The sequence below is a fragment of the Lissotriton helveticus genome, chromosome 8 (assembly GCF_964261635.1).
Source record: "Lissotriton helveticus chromosome 8, aLisHel1.1, whole genome shotgun sequence".
NCBI lineage: Eukaryota > Metazoa > Chordata > Amphibia > Caudata > Salamandridae > Lissotriton > Lissotriton helveticus.
Window position 1 is genome coordinate 183,808,028 of NC_136069.1, and position 27,626 is coordinate 183,835,653.

The window sequence follows — 27,626 nt, forward strand, 5'->3', positions numbered from 1 at the left end:
AAGAATCTCCTGATACTTTAAGATTCTTGACATGGAATGTCCGGGGTCTAAATGACCATCGCAAGGTGCGCAAGATTTTACAATACTTTGCTAGGCGCAGGGTCGACATGGCGGTATTGCAGGAAACTCACCTCCCCACAGTTGCCCGATTCTCCGATACCGGGGACTTGGGGGTAATGTCCACGCAGCTGGGTTCACGACACACGCTAGGGGCGTTCTCACGTGGTTCAACCCAAAGTCCTCCCTGAAGTGGGCCCCCCTGTTGACGGATAGTGATGGGAGGTACACAATCACTGGCTGCTACGGCAAGGGCATGGATATGTGTGTAGCGAACACTTATGGCCCCAACTACGACCACCCCGACTTTTACACTGCACTGACTGCGAAGATTGCACCTCACGCGGAGAAACTGGTCTGTTGGGGTGGGGATTTTAACTTGACGCGACACCCGGGACTAGACAGGTCGGATGGCCCGACTCGTTTACCATCCGCCTCTGCTCAGACACTGACTGCGCAACTTACCAATCTGGACTTGACCGTCTGGAGACACAGGCACCCAACATTCATACGCGAATACATTATTGGTTTGTTACATCCCATTTTCTTCCCTGCACTATCCTACCCCGCACTTACTCGGACCACTCTCCAATTTTGATGGCACTCACCACACCGGCGCGACGGATTCCGCCCTTTGCTTGGCGCTTCCCCCCGTTTTCCTTGTTGGATGCCCTCTTTAAGGAGGAACTGATGACGGCTATTGTTACTTTTTTCGAGACTAACGTGGGCTCTGTTGATTCCTTTCAATCTGTTTGGGAGGCGTTTAAGCTCTTTGTCAGGGGTGTCACAATCTCTAAACATGCGGGAGTACTGAAATCGATCAGGGGCAGGCTACAAACCTTAGAATCCAAGCTCAGGGACTTGGAGCTTCAGCGGCTCCAGACGAACGACGAAGCCCTGACCCAGACAATAGCTGGGGTCCTGCAGGAGTATAATGAGGAAGCGGATGCTGAGGTCAAGCATCTGGGCAAATACGCCACTGCTAGGTCCTATTGTGAAGGAGAACATCCGGGCTCGGAGCTCGCGCGGCTCGCTAAACGCAGCAGGGATAGGACAAGCATCCCAGTGTTGAGGTCCGAGACGACGGAAGAACCTCTCACAAACACACACGTAGCGGAGCGCTTCCGGGAATATTATTCACAGCTATATGCGTCGCGTGGTCCAGCCCCGGAGGAAAGCATTACCGATTATCTCTCCCACATTGAGCTTCCGTGGCTCTCTAATCTACACCGTGAATTCCTGGCTGGGCCATTTGATCGGGAGGAAGTTGTCCTTGCGCTCACTGCGATGAAGGGGGGGAGCGCGCCTGGCAGCGATGGCCTCATGGTGGCTTTCTACAAGGCATTCTCATACCTCTTGATACCCCCATCTGCTCACTTTGTTTGATGACATGGCTAACTCGGGTTAAATGCCGCCCACTATCAGAGAGGCGATTATCGTTGCGATTCTTAAACCTGGCAAGGACCCGGGGGACTGTGCGTCGTATCGCCCCTTGTCCCTTATGAACGTGGACGTGAAGATATTTGCCAAACTCCTTTCCAACCGTCTTCAACCTTTGGTCACCACTTTGGTGGCTCCGGAACAGGAAGGTTTCGTCCCCACTCGTAACCTCACGTACAATATCCGAACGGTCTTTGAGGCTTTTCAACATACACGCGCGGAGGTACCGGCAGTGGCCATTTTTCTGGACATGGAAAAGGCCTTTGACTCTGTTGAGTGGCCTTTCCTTCGCCATGTCCTGGGTCGGATGGGTGTAGGGCAGCTGTTCCTGCAGCTTTTGGCGGTGTTATATACTTCCCCTACTGCTCAAATACGTATTGGTTCGCTTATCACAGATCCTATTCAGATTAGCAGGGGGACAAGGCAAGGCTGTCCCCTTTCCCCGATCCTGTATATGCTTGCGGCCGAACCCCTTGCCTGTGCCTTACGGGAATACCACAGCCATAGGGGTATTTGTTTCCCGACATATAATTTAGTTGTCTCCACGTATGCGGACGACACTCTTCTATATGTCCGGGACCCAGTGTCGCATCTCTCTCCGGTTCTCCGCGAAGTGGTTTTGTTTAGCTCCCTTTCGGGCATCCATGTTAACTGGAACAAATCTATTATGTTTCCTCTGACGCCTGCCACAGAGAGATTTGACCCAGAGTATCCACTACAGTGGATTACGGATGCTGTGCGCTATCTTGGGATTCGCCTTCATACGGACTCGGAGATAGTTCTCAGGGAGAACTATGGCAGAGCTATATCTAAATTGGAGGACGATGTCGAGAAATGGATCACTCTTCCGTTATCGCTCCTGGGGCGCATTTCGCTCGTGAAAATGATAGTCCTTCCGAGCTTCTTATTCTTGTTTAGTAATGTACCTACGGTTTTATCGTCTCACTTTTTCCGGCGGTTGCTGGTGCTAATGGTACACCTTGCATGGGCGGGGAAGCAACCTAGGGTTGCGTGGAATATTTTAATTCGTCCGTATGCAGCGGGCGGCCTCAACGCCCCGGATCTGGAACTCTACTACCGAGCAGCACAAAGTGCTCATGCCTATTATTGGATACATGGTCCGCTGGAAATCCCCAACATACGTATCGAAACGATCGGCGCAGATCCGACCCGTTGCCTGCACTATTCGCGCGGCCTAGGGACCGCTGTACGGGAATTCTAGACTCCTTAAACTCAGTCACGCACGCCTGGCACTACATGATGGATATCCAGGCGTGCTCTCTGTTGTATGCCCCGAAGGCGGCGATAGAGTGGTGTTCCTGGCTGGCCCCGTGTAGAGAGAAGGGAGTGCTATCGGCGATGCATCTGTTGAAAATCCACACAATGGGGGACCTGTTTGTGGGTGGTACTTGGGAGGGGATTGAATCAGGTGATGTACCTTTCCCGATGCTGACACGCTTTCAGTTCCACAGGATGCGACATGCACTACGAGATCTTCTGGGGGATGACATGGAGGAACCCCCGACGGTCACGGCGTATGACTACACGATCAACGCTAAGTCCCCCGTTAAATTAATAACTAATTTATACCGCATCTCCATCTCTGAGAGAACGACGGAGTATGCGAAACCGAGATTAGCATGGCAACTTGATTTGCAAATTGAGCTCCGGGAGGAGATGTGGCAGTATTGCTGTACCATTGTAGTGTAGTTCCTATTTTCCCAATAGGCTCTGCGCATTGGAATAGTACCTACAGCAGTAAAGGCCTAGGCCAGACGTTAACTAGGTCTACTACTGTCGATGCTAGACTTAATTTTTGGGTTTGCCAGCTAAGCTCAGAGTTCGCTAGAAACTTTCTCGAATGTTCAAGGAAGGATTAACTTCCCTGATTAGACAAGAAGGGATTTAGTTTCTGACAACCATAGAACATGACAACTTTGCTCTCCCCTAATCAAGAGTCAATCTCAAGAGTCGTGTGAGCACAAGGCAATTATTTTACTCAGTCAGTACGTGCATTCTTAGTCTCATCAGAATGTAGAGAAAAGGAAGAGACGGGCGTGTTCAATAAAAAGGTGTTATTTATTGATCAGTCTCTTTTCTCGTACAAGAGAAATGGATCGATATTATTGCAATACTTATAGTTAAGTAAAGTGCATACATTAGAAGCAATAGTATAAAATAATACTGTAAAAACATTGATATGGTTTCTGAGCCATATGATGTTTAAAATGATTAAAATATATTTACATACACATATACATTTGACTAAACGTACTCAACTGGTGTTTCTAAATACGCCTACCCCGTGTACCTGACCTAAGTCTAATGCGTGGGCGGGAATAGAAAGTTACAGTTTAAGTTAAGTTTGTTTTTGCCAAGTGAATAACTAAGGAATTCTCTGTGAGGGGTTATTCAGTTCTGTACCTGGAAGTTAGGATGAATGAGGAATGGTATCTCTTTCTCTGCTCTCGATATTCCAGGCTGCCTGCGAGGGCTGCCCAGAAGCGCCGGTGCTGGGTCTCTCGGCTTGAGATAGCAGCGCGTCTCTCAGCGCGTCAGGAAGGCGGGGCTGCTGCCAGCGGGGTCTGCTTCTGCTCTCGGCTTCGGCAAGTATGGCTGCTCCGTCTTGTCACCACGCGTGTGTTTGCATAGGGCAAGGTCGGCAATATTTATACCTTAAAGGTGCCGAGATTGACGTAAGGATGGACATAGGTACGTCAATAAAGATGTCATACGACTTGCTCGTTAGCACATTCTTTTGCAAAAGTTCTCTGTGAAATCAATAATAATAATAATATAGCCGAGACCTGCTTGAAGTCTTTTAGTAATTTCATACCAAGAGTTAAAGCAGGTTCTGGACCGTATTCATCTTGAATTTGTTTTAGCACATCTGGTATTACCGAAATGGATGGAACACCGTGCGTTTTTGTGTAGATGGAAGCAAAGACTGTACCCCAAGTGTCACAGTCCTCAATGTGTGGTGCGATTCCCATTGGGAGACATATAGTCAGAATCCTGTGTTTTTCCAGCGGGGTGGTGTCAGGAAACACCGCCTCTATTTGGGTGATTTTCTGTGCCAACCAGAATGGTATTTGTTCCCGTTTAGCTGGAACTTTACCTAGGCAGGATTGGATGTTCTGTGGTGTAATTTTGTTTGTGTTCCCCTGGTGAGGGGTCAGCTGTGGAAGTTTAATCGCTGGCTGAATTGTTGAAGTCCGCATTACATACTGAACTAATTGTCTATGAATTTTTAGTAGTTGTTTTAGCTGTATTAACAGCTCTGCTGCAGGCATTCTTTCGATGTCTGGATGTGGTGTGTATCCGGCTAAGACCGGCCACGTTGCTCCTGGTCTTCCTAAAGGACCGAGCCTTGTAATGTGATTGTTATGTTTTAGGGCGCCATCAAATAAGAGCAAATGCTCTTGGAATTTGAGTGGTACTTCCACCTCCTCGAAAGGAGTGTACGTTTCAGGAGGTTCCTCTACTTTGTAATAGTGGAAGTACTTTGTTACAGCATTTGCTGCTGGAAAATGTATCCATGAATAGTATACCTCTGTCTGCCGATATTCGTGTGCCTCAATTACGAATATGACTGTGCCACCTCTAGGTGTCAGTCCATTTTCTATAAGTTTTAAGGTTATAGATCTCCTTTTAATGACCGGAATGAGTATTATATCCGCGTCTGCTGCTTGCATGGTAGCATCAGCATCTGCGAGTTCAGTTGCTAATCTAACTGCCTCTCTTTCTTCATCACTTTCTGACATTTTACTGTCAGGATGGTATTATGTTTGTTTGCAGATCAGGTTTCTTTATGGAACAAAGATAAGATGCACAATATTTCGGAACTGTTTTATCCTTCAACGTTGACTATACCAAGAACCATACATAGGAGTTCCCTCCTGCGAGGTTTTGGAGGATGTAACCTTTCACCCACTCCAGACGTCTTTGAAGTATAATGGGAAAAGGGGTCTGAGTGAGAAAGCACGACTGAGTTACTCTAAATGTCTTACGTTAGTTTTATCGCCCTTTCCAAACGCGTTGGGCGCCATGTAGTGTAGTTCCTATTTTCCCAATAGGCTCTGCGCATTGGAATAGTACCTACAGCAGTAAAGGCCTAGGCCAGACGTTAACTAGGTCTACTACTGTCGATGCTAGACTTAATTTTTGGGTTTGCCAGCTAAGCTCAGAGTTCGCTAGAAACTTTCTCGAATGTTCAAGGAAGGATTAACTTCCCTGATTAGACAAGAAGGGATTTAGTTTCTGACAACCATAGAACATGACAACTTTGCTCTCCCCTAATCAAGAGTCAATCTCAAGAGTCGTGTGAGCACAAGGCAATTATTTTACTCAGTCAGTACGTGCATTCTTAGTCTCATCAGAATGTAGAGAAAAGGAAGAGACGGGCGTGTTCAATAAAAAGGTGTTATTTATTGATCAGTCTCTTTTCTCGTACAAGAGAAATGGATCGATATTATTGCAATACTTATAGTTAAGTAAAGTGCATACATTAGAAGCAATAGTATAAAATAATACTGTAAAAACATTGATATGGTTTCTGAGCCATATGATGTTTAAAATGATTAAAATATATTTACATACACATATACATTTGACTAAACGTACTCAACTGGTGTTTCTAAATACGCCTACCCCGTGTACCTGACCTAAGTCTAATGCGTGGGCGGGAATAGAAAGTTACAGTTTAAGTTAAGTTTGTTTTTGCCAAGTGAATAACTAAGGAATTCTCTGTGAGGGGTTATTCAGTTCTGTACCTGGAAGTTAGGATGAATGAGGAATGGTATCTCTTTCTCTGCTCTCGATATTCCAGGCTGCCTGCGAGGGCTGCCCAGAAGCGCCGGTGCTGGGTCTCTCGGCTTGAGATAGCAGCGCGTCTCTCAGCGCGTCAGGAAGGCGGGGCTGCTGCCAGCGGGGTCTGCTTCTGCTCTCGGCTTCGGCAAGTATGGCTGCTCCGTCTTGTCACCACGCGTGTGTTTGCATAGGGCAAGGTCGGCAATATTTATACCTTAAAGGTGCCGAGATTGACGTAAGGATGGACATAGGTACGTCAATAAAGATGTCATACGACTTGCTCGTTAGCACATTCTTTTGCAAAAGTTCTCTGTGAAATCAAAATAATGGCCGCACGGATTTTCCAGGTTGTCATAGGTTTGATTTGTTATGAGAACGTCGTATGCCTTATCAGGGGCTGGAGGAATGTCGCTTGTCTAATTAGATCTCAAGCGTTATGACCTAATCAGATAACACGTTCCTGTGCCGTAGTGTGACTGCGTCAGATAGCGGTATCTGCATCATGGGGGATTTCTTGCCTCATGGGCTGACTGTTAGTTAACTTGATAGTTAGTTTAACCAGAATAGGGTCAGGAATAGGGGGATCGATTCAGAACCTATAGAAATACACGACACCATCACCAGAAAAATTTCCTTTAACGGGCGTCACAGACTCCTACACTTTACGTTTTTGAACAGATCTTACTATACTCCAGAGAGGCTATATAGGTATAAGCTGAGAGACTCCCCGAATTGCGAGCGGTGCGATGCACAGATTGCTGACTTCCTGCATCTTGCCTGGTCCTGCCCTACAGTCCTCTCCTTTTGGCACGCGGTATATGGGGAAATTAACAGGGTGGTGCATTTGGCACTAGTCCCGGATCCGCTTTTAGCACTACTCGGCTACTCGAAACCCCTGCGTCCAGCGTATAGGCGGCTAATTGACATGGCTCTTCTTATAGCTAAATGGTGCATTGCGCGCGCTTGGATGAGAGGCCCTCTCCTCACTCTTAAGTCCTGGAAGAGGGAATTGACATACTGCTGCACGCAATCTGAGCTTTATAGTTACTTGATGACACCGCGCAACAGGCCCAAGAACATCTGGTCCTTGGTATTGGACGGTGCATTGACTCGAGACGAGACGGCTGGGGGTGATAAGACTGGAGAGGCTGACACGAACAGTAGTGCAGAGTCGCCAGGCGCGCCGTCAGATGCTGCGACTAGGCAGTGCCCTGAATGAGGTGCCTGGGGTGGGTAATAACGCTGACACTTGGTCGCGGGTGAGACAGTTCCCATCCATACTCTGGATGGCCCACTTCCTGCTGCAGCTGCCTGGGGAGATGGTCCTTGGTTGTTTCCGGGCAGTGTGTCTAGTGTTGTATCCCTGTGCTGATTTGCTTTATGATTACTGTGTACCTACCAATGTAACTGTTTTATTTGTCTTTTAACTGCCGCCACAAATTATTGTCAACACTGATGATGCTTTGTTCTTGGTTTGTTTTTTCTTTCTCGAAAATGCCAATAAAATAAATAATAAAAAATAAAAAAACAAAGAATATTTTTATACAAAAACAATTGGTCTGAAGTTCAGTCTTTGAGTGTGTGAATTAATTTGACTGAGTGTGTACAACAAATTCTTAACACTGTCCTCTGATACTGCCTTACTGCTTGACCACAGTACCACAAATAGAGAGTACTGTTCTATCCAACTTTACCTTTGCCTACCTTTGGGGTTTCACTGGACTCTGTGCACACTATACCTCACTTTGGTATAATACATACAGCACCAGCTTCCTATAGGATGGGGTGGGAGACTGGGTCACAAGCTGCCGAGAGTTTCAGCAGGAAGAGGGCTGACGTACCTCGTTTGTCAATGATGAGATGAATGTTGTCCGTGGTGGTGAACAGTGCAGTGTTGTTTCTGTGGATGACTCTGCAGCCTGATTGATAAGTGTCAAGGCAGAGGTTGTTCTCAAGGTAGAGGGCAAGCAGAATCTCCAAAGGTGGTAGGTCTGTGGAATGGCTCACACCTAGAAGTCCTGCAAGCCTAAAATGACAAAGGACTCTCTCCTTCTAGATCTGGCTATCCAGACCGTGGTGCCTCATCAACGTGTGAACTGATACCAATGTTGATACCAATGTTGAAATCTGGTAGATATCCATGACAGGCCCTCCACATGCCAGTGCAGTGGTGGAAGCCTTCCCCCTAGTGGAGTATGCCCAGAGGCATTCTCAAAGCTGTTCCTTGGCCAGCCTGTAGCAGATCTTTATACAAAGGGCAATTAATCGGTAGATGGTGAGTTTCTGTACTGCCTTTCCCTTCGGTGTTCCAGAATACCTAAGCTCTCTTAGGGTCTAAGCTATGAAGTATTACTTCCTCCTTGGATGTATGAGGTTGGGTGATAGACTACCTGATGTGGAAAGCTATGACAACTATTGGGAGGTATGCCGTTTTAGTTCTTACCACTAGAATGACGGGGAAGAAGGTGGTGTAGGGTTGCTGGATAGAGAGTGCACGTAGCTCAATCACATGGTGAGCTCACATGATAATGTCCTCAAGGTTGTAACCTAAGAGCGCCAACTGTGCAGTGGCTTGAATGGGGTGCACATCAGAAATGGGAGAACCAATTTCAGATCCCATAATGGCATCACCCAAGATTTTGGCAGAAACATGTGGGTCAACTGTTGGAAAGTAGGTTTTTGTTGCAGTCTCCCTCTCTCCCCCTGCCCCACGTTTTGCCCGATTTTGATGCACTTTGATTGAGTGTGCACTGGGTCCCTGCTAATCAGGTTCTCAGTACCTGTGTTCTTTCCCAAAAACGGTATATTTGTTTCCACAACTGGCACCTCTCTGGCACACAAGTCCCTTGTAAAAGGTACCACTGGTACCAAGGGCCATATGACCAGAGAGGCTCTGTAAGGGTTGCAGCATGTATTGTGCCATATTGAGTACTTGGTCTTGGAGGTTGTCACAGCTCCATGATGGCTTTACTGAATGCTAGGAAGTTTGAGCTCAGCATAATAAACCCACATTGATGCTAGTGTTGGAATTATTGTAAAATGCACTCAGATGGCAACTAAGAGATGTCCCCTGAAAAACAACCAACTCTCTGGTGTGCAGCTGACAGATCTTCACCATCCTGCCACTTCCAGACATGTTTCTGACCCCCTGAGGTGTGAGCCTTGTGATTTGGTGGGTCAGAAACTAAGCCTACTCTGAGTGGAGGTGTTTCACATCTATCCCCAAACAGGAACAGCCTTCAAGGGAGGCAAGCCTCAAAGGCTTCCTGTCCTTTGTTATGTTAGCCAGGGCCTCCACAGCTGGGGAGATGCCCTGCACCTTGACCAAGCCCCACTTTTGGCTGCAAGGTCGGCGGGAAAATTAGTAGCAGGAGAGGTGTGTCTCCTCTCAGCTAGGATAATCCCTAAGGTGTCACAAGCTAAAGTGACTCAATCCTAAGAAAATCCTCCATGTAGGATGGAGGGATTGTAGCCAAAAGGATGCCCAAAGGGAGTGGACACGTAAAGGGTGCATCACTCTAAAGGTAAGTAGCCCATTGGCTACAACCTGCCAGAACCTGTAACGCCCCTAAATTCAGTATTTATGGGCACCCCTGAACCTTGATACTCCGTTTCTGCAACCTAAAAAGAAGAAGGGCAAAGAAATGCTGTGCAGCAAGTCTAAAGACGACTACTGATTCGGACCCAGCCCTACCGGCCTGTCTCCCACTTAAAGACTCTGCAAAGGAAATTATGCCTGTCCTGCAGCCAGCAACTTCCAGAAACCAGAGGGAGACTGCCTGCACTTCAGCAAAGACCAGACCTCCCGAGGACAGCGAGAAACACCAAACAACAATCCCTTCCCCAGCACCCGCTGTAGGAGAGTAGGGTCTGCCTCCTAGGGTCGCCCCCACTTTTTGCTGTGATTCTCTGGTTTTTCGACTTTAGTGCAGATGTGGGCCTGCTAATCAGACCCACAGCCCAGCTGTTCTCTCTCTAAATTGATACCATCTACTTTAGGTACATACCTGATTGGGTAACCTTTGTGAGCCCCTGTATAGAGTACCATAAGTACCCAGGGCATGGGTGCATCAAAGGACTACCAGGGGCTGCAGCATGTATTATGCAACCCCTGGCTGGCCATCCAAACTGACACCACAGGCTGATTACTCAGCTTGGGTAAGGTGGTGTAATCACCCCTTACTTAGATATAGTATATCTATATCTACCTTATATATAGACACATAGTAACCTATAAGTCACTCCTATGGCAGGCCTTAACAATCCTGGAGGCAGAGTGCTTGGTTTTATGTGAGAGGGTGCCCTAGCACGAGCTGAGCCCCTTTGCAGCTTTCGGAACCATGTCCTTATAGCTGTTCTATGATTTAGCCATACCATATACTCTTAAGTGCATTATAATCCTCGTGGTTAATGCTAACTTTGGTTTGGCTTTATCAAAACATGTTGTGTAAGGTGTCAAACACTTTGGAATACTAGCCCACCCCCCACCAATTCTGGCGGCGGGGGTAGGATTCCACCCTTCTAGAGGGAAAAGACATGTATGTTAAACAGAGCCTCAGCATCACAAAATGGATGCTGCTGCTGCCACAGACACGAGTCTGACCTCCTGGAGCTGGGGGAAACTCCAGCAAGGGAGGCCTGGACAATAGGTTTCCTGTCGAGGGAGGTGCTAGCTCCTCACCAGCCAGCCTTTAGTGTATTGGGGCAGGGTGGGTTGAATGGAAAGATGCTTTTCCAGACACTGCCTGGGGCACACAAGGTGTTCCATGCATAGCCCGGTTCAAACCAGTTGCTGGGGCACTCCAGCCCCGCTCTGGCGCGAAACTGGACAAAGGGAAAGGGGTGTAACCACCCCCTTCCCAGGTCCACCCATTGGAGGGGCCTAGCAGGAAATCCAGCCCCTAAAATCAGTATAAAGATAGGAGCTGTGTTTAGAGATATTAGATTATCCTGGAACGAATCTCTGAAACGAAACTCTTGGACCATCGACATTCTATACCAACTAGAAGACTGAAGACATCTCCCTTGTGGTCAAGGAGTGACCACCCTGTGCAAACAGGCACCACCAGTAACTTAGCTGGGCTGCTTTGCCGACGCTCCCGACAGATCCCGAAGACTCAGCGACTCAGAAACTGGACTCTCAGACTTCGACCCACATCCACAGCAACGCTGAAACTCGTGGCGGACACGAGAGATGTGGGACAGGACACCCTGGACATCCTGCATTTTGCTAACAGTGCAACTACCGAGGCACCCTCGCAGTTGTGCAATGGGGTACGAGAAGCCCCAGACCCGAGCGCCATTTGCAGCGAAGCCCAGCCCTCCACAATCCATGAGTGCCGCGTGGGGCCCGCTCTTGCATTTCAGCTCAACGCGTCTTCCCGTTAGCTAGTGAGCCCTCTGAAGACGAACCTTTGAAACTAAACTGCTTTCCTGGTTGCTCCAGGCTTGCTCCAGCTTCCTCACAAAGGAGAAGCTCCCCAGACCTTGCTGGTCTGACCTGAAGCCAATCTTCACTTCCTGCGTGGATTGCGTTTGCCAAGGCTTGTTGGGTCCAATCCGGATACCGACACCGCAGTCAACTAGATCCTTTGTGGGACAGCTCGAATCCAGCTCCTGGTCGTCGTCAACACCTCCTGGTCCTCGTGGTTGCAGAGACAAGCTTCACCTCTTCACCTGATTGCATCGCGACATCGCCTGGTTCCTTCCTGGTCACTGGCTAGTGACCCAGGTCTCTCCCCTCTGCTTTCAGGTTCTTTAGTTCTTCGATCCACCCAGACACTCTTCCTTTGGCCGCCTGCAGCACTTCTTTTGCAGATCTCCATTGAAAGCATCGACGAAACCCGACACGAAAAGACACCTATGCACCCGGCTTCTCTGGGTGAGGTAACTCGAGTACTCCGGTGCTCCCGTGGGTATTGACTCTCCAAGTGTCCTAGTTTAAAGGGGTTTTGTTGTAATCCATCCGGAAGTGCCCTAAAACAGTAACTTTGTAACTTCTTCGTTCTCCATTATAAGTCAATGGTAACTTGCGACTGTGTTCCCACACTGCACGCGTCTCCTGTGGGTCTCCTACTTCCTAACCTTTGGTTGTTTAGTGTAGCCCCAGTGATTCTCTAGGTCCTAGGCCTATTAACTATTCCTGAAGTGGTTCTTATATCACTTACTTAGTATATGGTTTGTGCGGCCCCTAGGGTAAAACTGTATTTGTGCAACTTATCGTATGCTAATTGGGTAACTTGTGATGTACTTCGATCTCTGACCTCATAAAGAGTGCAAAGGGGTTGTGTTGGAAATAAATACATATATATTTGATATATACCTTGTGTGGTGTCCTTTCATTTCGTATTCAAGGGATTATAATTGGTAAAACAGCTTGCTTTACATGCTCTCTGAAGTTTTAGCCTAAGTCTGCTGGTCCATGCTACCACTAGGATAGCTTGTCTATAAGGTTGACTTTACAACCACCATCAATAAGGGTCGTTTAGACTGGTGCAAGGTGCCCACTAGAATAGTGGACATAATATGCCAGGCTAACTTCTCACACCCGCATAAACTGTTTTGGTAGATGGACACTTGGCCACAAAGATAACACCAATCAATTCAAGAGGCAGATCGAAAGTCAGTAACTGTCGCCATTCAATCTGCACGCATCAAGGTGTATGTTATGCAGGCTGGAGTGCAGGACCCACCCATGCTGTTGTGACAGGAGTTCTTCCTGAAGGGGCAGCCTGATCGGAGGATGGCAAGAAGTTGCGGGGACCACAATCTCGTTGTCTTGTTCAGGGCCATTAAAACGACTTAGGCCTTGTCTTGCTTGATCTTTTTCACCACTCTGGGCAAGTGGGATAGAGGCGAAAGGCATATAGAAGTCCAGAGTCCAAGTTGAGACAGAACTCCAACGCGCAAAATTGTGGACATTACGCATTCTGTGTGGTGGCGAATAGATCAAGCCAGGGTTCTCCCCATTGCTGGAAGATGCCCTGCTCCACCTCTGAGAGGAACAGTAATTTCTGATGCAATAGGCACAGCAGACTGAGTTTGTCTGCTTTGGCATTTAAAGATCCTACCAGGTGCTGGGCAATCAGGGACATGTCCTGAGCAGTCAGACACTTCCAGAGACGTACAGCCTCTTGGCATAGGACCAACAACACCATTCCACCCGATTTGTTCTAATACCAAATGGTGGTAGGTTTTCTGAAAAACCTGTACCTGTTCCTCCTTCATGGTCGGGAGGAATGCCTTCAGTGCCAAGCAAATGGCTTACAATTCCAGCAGTCCTGTGATCTCCATCTCTCCGAGGTGGCATTCCCAACCCAGCTACAATGCATCTATCAAAATTGTTAACAATGTGCAAGTGGTAGTGAAAAGGGTACCATTGCAGGAGAGCAACCGCCACTGCAGGTCTTTTGCCAGCAGGATGGAAACTGAAAGGTCCTTTTTGGGGCTGAGCCATCTGAGATTCAGATTTCACTGCCAACTGGCATGTTCTACGAGTAGGATGCATGTGGCCAAGAGGCCCAGAGCTTTGGATACGCTCTCACTGAGACCCAGGTCAATTGCTGAAACATCAGGATCATAGCCTGAATGTCCTGGACTCGTTGGGGAGGAGGAAAAGCTCTGATAAGCAATGTAACCAGGATGGCTCCAATGAAAGGGAAAATGCTCTTGGCCTACCTGAAAGTGGAGGTAATACCTGTGGAATTGCAGAACAGGAACGTGAAAATAGACAACCTACAAATCCAATGCCACCATCAAGTTTCCTCAGTCTACCGCTGACCAAACTTGGGCCACAGTCAGCATTTTGAACTTGTTCTTCCAGAAGAAAATGTTCAGAGGGTGCAAATCTAGAATGAGATGAAGGACACTGTCCTTTTTCATCTTCATGAAAAAATGGGAGTAACAGCAAATCCCGATCTCTGATGCCATCACCCTCTCTATTGCTCATTGGCCAGGAAAGCCAAACGGCTGCAGCAGAGTTAGGACAAGTGGTGTGGGTGGCATGCCCAGGGAATATGACAGAAAGGGTAGGGAGTAACCATGTTCCATGATATGGAGAACCCATTTGTCGATGTAATGCTTCTCCATCTGGGGAGGTGTAAGGTGATACATCTTCCCATCATGTGATCCGGTGCTACACAGCATGAATTAAAGTGGTTCTGCGCCCACTGCGGAGAAAGGGCTGGACTCTAACCTGAAAGGACTGGGAGACCTGTTGCTGCCATCATAAGGGACTTTCAAGAAGTGTTGCTGCAACTTGGGTCGAAACCTGATACCATGAGCCAAGCAAGCTTACAGCGAAGGATCTGATGTCAATCACTCTTGTTGAAGTACCTGGCTTATCAAAGGTGTATCCGATATTAGCACTGCTGATGGTTTGACCCCCAGCAACTAGCTCCTGTCCCCATTTCCTGTAGGCCAAAGGGTAGTATTTCACCAGCTCCTCAATTTACTCCCCAGTGCTACTGGTCGTACCAAGAGGGGAGACGCACAAATGTCAGTGCATCACTGGGTGGCCGCTCCGAGCACTACATGCTTCCCTGTTGCATCAATTTACTTGGACTCCCTATCATATGGTGCAGTATGAGGAAATGGGGTGTATTGTAAGGTGTGCTTGTGCGACTTCATCATGTAATACACCTACCAACCCCTTTAGGTCCAGTAGGTTTTGAATGTAAACCCTCGGCTCAACCCTGGGTATCTGTGGCACTGAGCAGCAAGGCTCACACAGAGAAACCGGTGTTGAGCATTTAAACGGCATCAAAACAACTGAAGAAATCAACACCAAGCTTAGGAAAGTGGATATCAATTTATAAAAATAGACTGTATTTTTATTAGAATATAGACACTAGAAAGGAAAAGATCAACCTGAGGGTTCCAGATATATAGATTTTACAAGCAATAATCAATCAAAGCAATTTCACTCAACCACGAACAAGCCTTGAAAAAGTCAACAAATTGGTCACTTTAGGTAAGTGTCAATGGAATCCGTTAGAATTACTTGGGGCAACCAGCTCTGGCAAGGTCCAGTAAGGTTCTCAAAGACAGTTACCTCCACAGGAGAAGCATTCCTTGAACAGTTCCCGGCACTTTATCCGCATTGCAATGGATTCCTTTGCAGTGGTCCTGATGCAAGTGATGAAGGATGAGGAAGACATAGACGTCCCAAGCATACTATGGATGCGACTCGGTCGACGGGTGTCTTCCTGCAGGGACTCCTCAGTCCACAAAAATGATGAGGGTGTCCTTGTTGCAGGGTCCGCATCCCAAAAAGTCCTCTCCGGTGTGGCCGTAGTCCCGTCGCCACTGGTCTACCAGTCAGCAGGTGTGGTGGTCACAGGCTAATCCTTCCTGGGTCGATAACTTCCCTTCAAAGGGTCCCAGAAACTCCCGGACAGCACTCTTGAGTTCTGTAAACTCAAGCACAATCATTTGCGCCTGGCCTTGGTACTCTGTGCTACACTGCTGTGGTGGTGGTTTGAAGACTTTGGGCTACCAACTTTCCTCATCAGGCGTATTCAACTGTTCTGTCAATGTGCTGCAAAAAGGAGGCCAGTCGGCTGGCCTTTGGAGTTCTCGTCTTGACTGGGCTCTGGAAACTGCTCCTCACTGATCAGGACATGACAGATACAGTTCCTCTCTTCACTAGTCACCAGGTACAGCAGTTGTAGCCCTCGTTGCCACCTCTCTTTGCTGGTCCCTCGATTATCCTCGGAAAATGCCTTCAGGGCAGCATGCAATTGGTACAATTTGGCTATCAGGTTCCCTCCCATCTGCTCACCACTTCCTGTGAAGTGTTGCATCTGGCTCTCCCACAATGCATTATTCAGCCCACCCCCAAAATGATGAAAACCCTCTCTGGTTGTACAGATCTCACTAGTCGACCCCTGGGGTGTGGCTACTCAGGGCTACAAAGCCCCTGGGGAAAACGGTTTGGCAAGTGGTTATCCCTCTTTGTCTTCCAAACCAGCTTGCCAACCTCAATAAAGGAGAATTCCTCCCCCCGGGGAGTCACAGCAGGTCTTAAGTTTCAAACGTCCAGGCCCAGTATTAGATGATAGCAGTATGAAGAGCACATGTATCTACAGCCACAAAAGCTACTCAGATATAGGCAAGAGTTTCTAAAAAAGGTGAAATATTTTTCTAGAGAACATGTTTTAAAAATAAAACAGGCTAACTGTGAAATGCAGAATTCTGCATAATTTACTCAGATGTTTTACATAGTGAAAAATCTGCATAAGTACATATTGTAAATGGAATACTTATTGAAGCCATTGACTATAGCAGATTTCTAGGAGTTCTATTGGGATTCTTTGTAAACCCAGGAGATTGAGGAACTTCAAATGTATGTATAAATTAGTACGGTTCGATGTAAACCTTAAAAAGGCCATATCTTTTTGCATCAAGCACAAAAATATTTGTAGGGAGCGTATAAGATGTTATAGAAATGTTTAAACACAAAGTTCCAAACCTGAATGCTATACAAAAATCAGTCAGTAAACCATACTTTCAAAAATAATTTCAACATATCAAATCTAACTGGGCATTTAAGTCTAGGTTAGATTTATTTATGTATTTAGAGGAAGTCAGAAAACCTAATTGCATAATGCTAGGAATTCCTGTTGTTCAGCAAAGTACAATAGCCTCCCTTCAATCGAAACGGATCACGAACAAAGGACATTATTTACTTGACTCACAAGGTTTTCTTGATTTTCTTGCTTCTTTAATACGACACATGGGCGATCTAAAGAGAAACAAAAAAAGAAATGTACAGATGTCAACTTCAATACAAAAATTACACTTTAGCTATTTTTAAGAGACAAGCATTATTGGAGACTTTGAGCCAAAACAGCGAACTATGAAAATATTGTGTTATATGTCCCTCTTATAGTCTTCTGGCAAGCTTATATAGTTTTTTGACCAAAACTGATAATTTTAAGAATACCATTCAGGAAGTAAATAGAACTTCACAATATTCCCAGGTGCCAGACTAGATATGGAGATTTATGGAGATTTTTTCAACAATGTTCGCCACGCACCGGGAATTTGGACTATATGGCGGTGGTGACTTAGTACTGTCCTAAAAGTGATGGAGTGGCATATAAGTACTGCCTCTGTGCTTATGTGAGTTGCTTAATCTTTCCCCCTCCGTGCCCTCAGATGCAGAGCACAATGAATAAAACTATTGGTAGCAGTGTGCCAAAATCTAACTCGGAAGCTTATTATGATGTTCAGGGGTTCACTCCACAAAACATTGTTGTGGGAGGGCAGTGAACAGTTTCAGGTTAGAGTATCCACAACAAAGTGTGTTACTGAAAGTAACTTGTTTTGGTTACAGATACTTTTAACCACAGATTAAATGCCTGTAGAATAGATGTCACAGCAGTAACTCCCAAAGATGGAGGGTTTGAGAATTGAAGTCAGATTACGCAATCTTGCAGGACGGAGCAGGCAAAATGGCCATCCTGCTGGGCCAGACTGTCAAGGCATGAGCGTTTTGTACCCTTGTGCACTCATGTCCTAGTCCGGCATATTTACAGAACACTCACCTCCCTTATCAATGTAGATATAGGCCTTGTCTTTGAAGGAATGGGCCTGCAGGCCTTATTAGGGTTCCTTCTTAGTCAGCTCATAGCAGACTTTAACAGAGAGGACCAGTCACCTGGACAAAGTCCGCTTTGGCATTAACTTGCCTTTAATGACCCCCAGAGATCCCCAAAAAGAGCTGTTAATCCACATGATAGCCTCTCATATGGTTAATGTAAAAAAATCAAGGTTCTAAGGGTCAAGCTGATGAAGCCTCTCCTCCTCTTTTGAGTGGTGTAATGAGTGAAAAATTACAGCATAGTAAATTGATAGACTGGCATGGAAGGTTGATAACTGATTTGGCAGAGAGGCAGCCAGAGTCCTCAGCACCAATTTGCCCGGGAAGAAAGTGGTGCAGGAAAGTTGCACAGACTGTGCCTGTAATTGAAATATGCAGTACACAGAAGTGACAGTGATAATAAAGTTGCCTTGATAGTCAGAAGTCTTAGCAAGCAACTGTGCATAAGCTCAAAAGGCGTGCATATAAGGAACATACAGACTAACTCGATTTAGGTCCCACCGAGACATGGCAAATTGTTTTGGGAGGATCACATGCATCAGGACTTCAGAAAATGCATTATAACCAGTGATTTAAAGATACAAGGTTGATCATGAAAAATATCAAATCTAAAAGGGACAGCAGGTAACCCTTAACTATTCCCACTGAAAGAGTTTGCAGGGCCACTGACAAAAACAATACATCAGAAAGTCTGGCCTGTAGAGGGTCAAGATGACAGACTCCACACCAAGCCACAATCTTTTATGAGCACCTGGAGGAGATGTTCTTGGACTGGCATCTGAATGCAAGAATGATATCCCTTACTTCATGGGCAAGTGAAACTATTCAACTACTGCCGCCCAAACTCCATATTTTGAGGTGTAGGTTATGGAGATTCTTGTGTAGGACACTCCCTTTCTGCTTGAGTGGTCCTCCAGGAGGAGTAGATGGATCATAAAGTAAATGCTCAGGAACTCATTGTACTACACTAGCCTGACCCAATCAGCCACTAGAAATCAATGAATCAGTTGGTCTTGTAGAGTGTGGCTTGTCACCTCAGGCGGTCTCCAGGCGCCCTTGGTTTGGGTGCGGCGGTAGTTGAGGATGGTGGATCGAAGTTGCTATACATGTCAGAGACCTTGCAGTGAAAATAGTATGCTAGAGTGTCGCAGAGGGCTTGGGAGGGGCGGATCATGTTTTCAGTGTTGAGGGTCAGGAGAATTCTGTGACAATGCTGAAAAGTTCCTGGGTGCAGTTGGTGCTTGCCGCAATGCAGGTGGTGAGGGCTTCTTTCTTGGTCTCTCTGAGATGGTGGTGATAGCTGTTGAGGGCAGACTTGAAGGAGTCGATGTTGGCAGGGGTCTTGTTGGAGCACCAGTGTTTTATTTATTTATTGGGTTTATAAGGCGCTCGGCTACACAAAAAGGGTTTCCCGGCGCAAAAAGCAGAAATCAAGGGCCATTTAGATGAGATTATTAGTCAAAAAGCCAGGTCTCAAGATTTCTGCGAAAGTGGATATAATTAGTTTCTTTGCGAATATTGATAGGTAGAGTGTTCCAGATGGAGGGGGCCTAGATAGGAAAATTATCTCCCCCCCCCATTCTGGAGAGTTTGACCTTGGGCACAACAAAGTTGCCCATGGTTTCAGAGCGTAGGTGGCGGCAGGGAACATAGGGCCGGACAAGTTCTTGAAGGTATTGGGGGGCGGTGCCTGCCTTGATTTTAAACATGTAGCTCAGGGCTTTGAACTTGATACGGTTCTCCACCCTGAGCCAGTGCAGGTCACGTAAGTATCCAGAAATGTGGGAGGCCTTGGGAATTCTGCAGAGAAGTCTGGCAGCGAATTCTGGATTAACTGAAGTCTACGGACCATGGCCTTATTTGACCCCAGGTAAAGGATATTACCGTAATCGAGTCTAGATGTGATAAGGGCGCGGACAACGTTTTTTTGGGTAAAGACAGGCAGCATCCATAGGATTTTCCTGAGCCATTTTAGAATGGTAAAGCAAAGTGCTGTCACTTTGACGGTTTGCTGGTGCATGGACAACGTGTCGTCAATAATGACGCCCAGATTTCGAACGTGGCCGGTTGGTTTAGGGAGGTTACCCACCTGAGTAGACCAGTGAGAAGGACTCCAGAGGTGTTTCTGCTTACCCAGGATGAGGACCTCTGTCTCAACACATTTAAGTTTCAGATGGTTTTGGATCTTCCAGTTGGAAATAATACTAAGGCCTTGTTTGAGACAGGAGGGTTCCAAGGGGTTAGGATTAGAGAGGGAGAAAATAATTTTAGAGTCGTCAGTATAGGTGAAAAGAATTAGTCCAGCCTGGTCTGCAATGTCCATCAAGGGTCTGACGTATAGATTGAGTAGCAGTGGACTAAGGATCGAGCCCTGGGGCACCCCATGACGAGAGGCGTACATTTTGGAGCAAGCTGTGGCCGCATGATTTGAAATGTACGATTGTCCAAAAAGGAAATAATCCAGTCCAGAGCAGAGCCCCATATGCCAGAGGATTTAAGAGTGTGGATTAGCCGTTTGTGAGAGATGGTGTCAAAGGCGCACTGAGGTCCAGTAAAATAAGTGCGACTGTCAGTCCTGTATCTAGAAATTGACGTAGCCTCTCGGTGATTCCTAATAGTGCTGTCTCTGTGGAGAAACCGGTCCGAAAGCCGGATTGAGAAGGGTGGAGAAAGTTGTTAGTTTCGGTGAATTGTGAAAGAAGAGAGTGGACATGTCTCAAGTATTTTGGAAAAGGCTGGCAGGAGAGAAATGGGTCTATAATTTCAAGAACCTCAGGATCTGCCGTTGGTTTTTTCAGGAGGGGGGTCACCATTGCATGTTTCCAGTGTGCAGGTACGATGGATTGTAGCAATGAGGCATTCACAGTATTAAGAATCACCTGCAAACTTATTTATTTAAATTTGTAATGCGCAACAGCTACCCGCAGTGGGTTTCCCGGCGCAAGGGATAGACTGAAGAAGAAAAACCAACCTCTCAACAGCACCATAAATCAACTAAAGCGGCTTGCAAATCATTGGAAAAGTGTGGTTTTCAATTTTTTCCTAAAACAGAGAAGGTTAGTTTCTCACTTCAGGGTGATGGGTAACGCGTTCCAGTATTTGGGGCCTAGATGGGAGAAAGGCCCGACCCCCCATCCTTGCGAGCTTGAATCTTGGGACAACGAAGTTGCAGTTGTCAGAAGATCTTAATGTGCGACTAGGCTTGTAGGGTTGGACCAGACTCTGCAAGTATTTTGGGGCCGAGCCCTGCTTAATTTTGAAGAGATAACATAGGGCTTTGAATTTAATACGACTGGGAATCCTAAGCCAGTGTAGATCGCGAAGAGCCTGTGAGGCCGATAATCTCCTCGGGATGTTACAGAGAAGTCGAGCCGACGAATTTTGAACAACCTGGAGTTTGTTAATGGTAGCAGCGTCGGCACCGAGATAGAGGACATTACCATAGTCCAGGCGGGATGTTACTAATGCCTGGACTACGGTTCTTCTGGTAGTATGAGGCAGCATCCATAGAATTTTCTGGAGCCATCGCAAGGTAGCAAAGCAGATGGCGGCCACCTTAGTGGCCTGCTGTCTCATAGAGAGTTTGTCGTCTATAAGAAATCCGAGGTTGCGAACCACAGAAGTTGGCTGGGGAAGGGGTCCCATATCACTGGGCCAATGTTGGGGGCCCCACAGATCTTTATGCTTCCCTAAGATGAGAATCTTGGTTTTGTCACCGTTTAGTTTGAGGAGATGCCTCTGCATCCACTCAGCTATACGTGACAATCCAGTTTTCAGAATCGATACACTGTTGCGCTCACTGCTGGAAAGGGAGAAAACAATTTGGGTGTCATCGGCATATGAAAAAATAGTCAGCCCAGCGTCCTCCGCAATGGTAGCCAGGGGTCTCACATAGATGTTAAACAACAAGGGGCTGAGTATGGACCCCTGCGGAACGCCGTGCACCAATGGAAATGTGGGGGATGTGGCTTTAGTGGAAAAGACTTGGAAAGTGCGCTCACTTAGGAAGGAGGCATCCAGGCCAATGCCGGACCGTCCACTCCCAGGGATCGAAGAGAATTCAAAAGGATGGAATGGGACACGGTATTGAACGCCGCGCTCAGATCCAGAAGGATGAGTGCAGATGTTTCCCCGCGGTCGATACCGTGTCATAAGCTCTCCATCACCCCGAGTAGAGCGGTCTCTGTGGAATAATGCGCACGAAAGCCAGACTGGGAAGGGTGTAAAAATCCCGAACTTTCCACGAGATGGTTCAACTGAGTGTTAACATGCCTTTCCAGCACTTTTGAGAGAGCAGGCAACAAGGATATGGGTCTGAAATTAGCGAGATTAGACACATCGGCTCCTGCTTTTTTTTGGAGAGGAACAACCATTGCGTGCTTCCAAACCTGTGGCACATGAGACTCTATTAGTGATGCATTTAGGAGTCTCATGAGAACCCGCCGAGGTTCAAGATCCAATAATTTGAGAATTTTCACAGGTACAGGGTCACAAGGTGAGCCAGATCTTACGCTGCTTAGGCAGGAGAAGAACAATGTATCATCGAACAATTGCCAGTTTGTAACCTTCACCGTTGGAAGTGGCTGTTCGATCCCGACAACCTGTCCCGATTGGTGTTCATTTACAGTCAGGGGAGCGTTCAAGGAGTCGTATATGCGCTCAACCTTAGCAATGAAGAATTTAGCGATGGAGTTACATTGAGTTTCCTCTAGAGCTGGGGGTGTCGGGATAGTGTCCGCTCCTGTCAATTTTTTAACAACAGAAAAAAAGAGTACGTGGGCAATTCTGAGCTTGCGTCACTGTACTCACAGTATGGGCAGCTCTCGCAGTTTTACATTGTAAGTGGTATTCCTTTAGAGCCTCTTTATAGACAATCTTCCGTGAGGCCGAGTAAGAGTGCCTCCATTTCCTTTCTAGGGCCTTGCATTTGGATCGCAAGGTCTTCAGGTCAGCGGAACACCAAGGAGCCGGAAGACGGTGGGACCCAGAATGTTTCGGAGTGAGCGGAAGGAGAGTGGTAACGGCATTGGTAAGCCAGTGGGAGACCGCGGTTTTCAATTCCAGAACTGAAACCTCACTGTCCTCAGGGCGGGTGTTCGAAAGGTGCAGGTTCAACTTAGTAATATCACTTAGTAATATCAAGTTTACCCCATCGGTGTATTAATTCACCCTTATCGCGGTCACTGTTTACCAAGTTCTTAGTATATGGTAAAGAGAAGTAAACTGCGAAATGGTCGGACCACTCCAATGGACGGGCACTCCGAGAACAGTTAAAAGGAAGATTAGAGAGAGTGGGGTCCAATTGATGTCCAGCAGAATGAGTGGATCCAGAATTAAGCAGCGAGAGGTTAAGCGCCTCCAGATCAGATAGGAAACGCTTGCTCGTAGAACATAGTGGATCTTCTAGGTGCAGGTTGAGATCACCAAGAATGGTGAAATTTGCCGCCCTAAGAAGATATCCAGGTGAGAGCGTTGCCAGGGGGCCGATAGACCAAGAGGCCTGATAGAGTAAATTGGGGGTTAATTACTAATTTAAAAAACGCAGTTTCGCTTCCGGACAGATGAAAGGCTTCAAGCTTACAAGTATAAGTAGACTTGAATATTATAGCAATACCCCACCTTTTCCAGATTCTCTGTCCAATCTCACCATTACATAGTTACTAGGAACAGCAATGGCGATATCAGGCCCGGAGCTATCCTGAAGCCATGTTTCAGTAAGAAACAACGCGTCGGGTTGCTCTCCGACCAGAAAGTCGTAGATGTGATGTTTGTGTTTCGGAAGAGACCTGCAATTAATACTCCAGAACTGGAGTGGAGAGCAGTTAAGATGTATTTTAATTCTCCTCCGTCTACCATGAGTACGAACCCGTCGCGTTGCCTTACAGTTAGACATTCTGCCAGTACGAAAACTACAGCCGACGCATTCAAAGTTATGGGTCGGGAGAGAACAAAAAGTACAATTTGTATGTGTAGTGGAACGTAGGGATTTTAAAACCTCACCAGTATAGGAGTGGCCACCATAATAACGGGAAATTGGAGACATGGCCCCTGGGCCCGATCAGGCGCGGACGGGCGCAGACTGGCAGAACTCTGGCGTAACTCCGGCAGAAATTCGGCGATCCCGCTGCGCGTATCCGCTGCGCGTTTGCGTGACCTCCTTAAATAGAGGTCTAGCGTCCTTGTGACGTCTAGACCGTAGAGCAAAGCGGCGCCGTCAGGCGTCCTACTCACCCAAGATGGCCGCCGATATTAACAGCCAGGACAAGGGCCCGAAAAACGCGGTGCTATACGATTATTGTGCAAGTGAGTGGGCGTCAGTATAAAAACAGGGGTAAATAACACAATTGTAATTAAATAACAAACAGGATTTTAAAAACACGGTTTGCGCGTAAAAAACGGCGTCTAAGCAGCAATTCTAAGCGCAGCGCGCTCTGGGCGATTTTCCGTGGTGGTAATCTTTTGGGTGGTCAGTTAATGGGGGGTATCTAGTTGTTTCATGATGGTGATAAGGAGGGGGTCTTTAGGTTTGCCAGATTTAACTTTGTCGAGTGTCTCTCCAGCTTCTCACAGGGGTGTTTCAGGGTAAGCAGTTCTGGGATGAACAAATTGGTTTACTTGGTGGTTCTGTTGTTAGTGGCGTTCTTCTGGGGGGCTATGGTGTCTGCGGCAGCGGAGATCTAATTGGAGAAGTTTTGGACACCGAGTTCGAGGGTTTCGGAGGGGACGGTCTTGCTTCTTTGAGGGCCGTGGTCCTGAGGGGTTCCGTGACTTTGCCCCGATTGCGACAAGGGAGGGTGGGAAGTTTTGTTTGGGCTTTTTGAAGGCCGTCAGTGGTTAAGTGGACAATGCTGTGGTATGTCCAGGTCAGCTCGATGGTGTGTGAGGATTTGGCTGTGCAGCTGGTGGAGAAGATGGGGTCAAGTGTGTGTCCTGCAATGTGTGTGAGGGCAATGACAAATTGAGAGAGGACGATGATGCCCATGTTTCCAAGAAGCGCGGTGGAATTGATGCCCTTAGGGTCTTTGAGGTGGAAGTTCAGGTCTCCCCGGAAGATGTAGTGGTTGGAGTCTAATACTAGTGGGGCAATGAAATCCGGGATGAAGCTGAAGAAGCTGGGCCAGGAGGTTTGTAGGTGAGGGTTCCTCTCTGATGGTGGTTTTGGCGTCTGGTTTCATCTGGAAGTTGAGGTGTTCCGTGATAGGTGTAGTGTTGTCATCTGAAGTGGTACAGTTGAGTGAGTCCTAGTGGATGATGGCAATGCCTCCGCCATGTTTGATGAGTCGAACACAGTGGATCGTATTGTATCTGGCCGGTGTAGAGGTGGCTTGAGGTTCTGAATCTCGTCGGCTGAGTACTGGTGGCGGGCTGGAGATCCAGGGGTCCTGGTGCTGGGTGTGGTCGGTGCAGCTGCATGCGGCCTTGATTTAGTAGACCTGGGAGAAAGGAGGGGCTGTCCGGGAAACAGGAGGGCAGCGACTGGGCGGGGAGAGGGGGACCGGAGCTAACAAGCCAGCAGCGGGGAAAACAGAACAACGAGCGGGGAAGGAGTGGCGAGAGCAGCAAGGAGGGGGCAGGAAGCAAAGAAAAATAAGGGCATCGAGAGAGAAAATAATGGAAAAAGTAAAGGGCACAGAGAGAGAAAGAAAAGGAGCAGAAGAACAAATGGGCAGAGAGGAAGAAAAGAAAAAGGCCAAGAAGATAGAGTAGAGGGCAAAGATGAGGACTGAGCAACTGGAAGGCAGAGGAAAGGGGACTGGCAGGCACAAGTGGAAGGTGCAGAGCACAGCAAAGGACTGGCAAGGACCGTGCTTGAATCGCAGCTGCTCAGCTGGAGTGCCGGGAGTGGTCCCTCTGTGCTGTGGCAGGGGAGTGCCTGATCAGATCAGGCAAGAGGTCTAGGGTTACTCCATAGAAAGAATTTCAGAGACCGATGGATTGCTTGAAACTAAAAGTTGATGAGGAGCATGCTCTCAGTGTAAGACCAGAGGCACCAGATCTCAAGCTCCCCAAGATGGCCTTCGTAACACAGTAGGAATATGTTACTTATCTAGTAAACATGTATTTGCTGCATATTCACATGCTAGGCACACTCCTGCCATCTAGTGTTAGACTCGACTCTACAACTTGCTTTTCTTGAAGAAGTCTTTCATTGCGGAAGTAATGTCGAGTCTCCTCCAAGGATGCATATTCTCAATAGCTCCATTGACAGATTGTTATTTTTTCCCCGCCTTATTGGTGAGTAAGGATGGAGCTAGTGATGATACAAAGAAATCATGCATTATATGTTTAAGAATAAAATAGATTTACATTCTTGTATGTAAAATGTATAATACATTAATTCTGACACAAGCGAATGCTGGCCAGGGAGGCGACAGAGTGCACTACACGCTACAAAAAGATGCTTAAAAGCAACAAACTCCATTCATAGCATGTGTTGAGTGCAGATACACAAGCTATGCATATATTGTAATGCAGTTCCCCTCTCACAGTGGTTCTAGGCATCAGATGGTGCAGATGTATGTAATAGTGTCCGAAGGACTGTGTGTCAAAAAAAAGACTTGCCTTGCCTGGACATCCGCACAATAGCTTATTAAAGTGTGTGTAGATTCTTCCATGTAGCTGCCTTACACATGTCAGCTAAAGGAATGTTGCCTAAAAAAGCCATAGAGCCATCTTTCTTTCAAGTAGAATATAAGCAAAAGGCGGAGCTGCCGCTAGACCAGCACACCTCAACAATTGTGGCCATACCAAAACCGGGTAAACCTCCGTCTGATCGCTTCTCTTATCGCCCCATTTCCCTACTTAACGTGGAGGCCAAAGTTCTGGCAAAATTATAAGCCAACCGCCTGGTACATCACCTGCAGACACTGATCCACCCTGATCAGTCCGGCTTTATGCCTCACAGGAGTACGGCATTGAATCTCAGGCGGGTACATGGGGTGCTGGCACGAGCACACCTTCTCCCGGAAAAAGCAGTGATTCTCTCCCTTGATGCCAAAATGGCTTTTGATCTAGTGGAATGGGAATATATGTTTGCGGTATTGGCACGTATGGGCTTTGGACCGAAATACATAGCATGGATACGACTACTCTATACGAAACCGGTGGCACAAGTGGTGGCTAATGGTCACGTCTCACGGACGTTCCCGCTGGGCAGGGGGACAAGGCAGGGATGCCCTCTGTCGCCCCTGCTTTTTGCCCTGGTACTAGAACCCTTAGCAATCCTAATCAGAACAACACCGTTACTTAAAGGAATCAAATGGGAAGATGGGTGGGAAGATAGAATATCCCTGTATGCGGATGACATGCTGATTTATATGGTTGAGCCTGAAAATGGGATCCCAGCATTATTAAATCTCTGTAACACACATGGGAAGTCGTCGGGCTATACCCTGAACTGGTCCAAGTCGGTGATCTACACTCTAAAGGGTCCGGATCCGGTGCTGCCATCGGATTGCCCCCTTGCACTGACCCCGAACTCCTTTAAATATTTAGGCATTGTTATTACAAAGAGTGCCGCGGACTTCTTTGATAAAAACTTGAAGCCGCCTATGGAGCGCCTTCGTGCGGACGTTAAACACTGGGCGACCTTGCCACTGACCCTCCTCGGGCGTGCAGCCCTTTATAAAATGATGGCATTACCCAGATTCCTATATGTATTGGAAAACACCCCGTATCCTATAGCACCACGATACTTCAAGCAAGTCGCAGCTCT

General features: G+C 47.2%; 1 protein-coding gene across 3 annotated transcripts in view; it reads right to left on the reverse strand.

Annotated features, from left to right (window-relative positions):
• The window catches only part of LOC144772494 (E3 ubiquitin-protein ligase TTC3-like), a 1,119,388-nt gene that overhangs the window by 442,069 nt on the left and 649,693 nt on the right, over positions 1-27,626 (reverse strand). For all 3 annotated transcript variants that reach the window (XM_078656860.1, XM_078656861.1, XM_078656859.1), the window contains exon 29: positions 17,004-17,050. In XM_078656860.1, the coding sequence (XP_078512986.1) occupies positions 17,004-17,050 (47 nt within the window). The remainder of the gene's footprint in view (positions 1-17,003; positions 17,051-27,626) is intronic.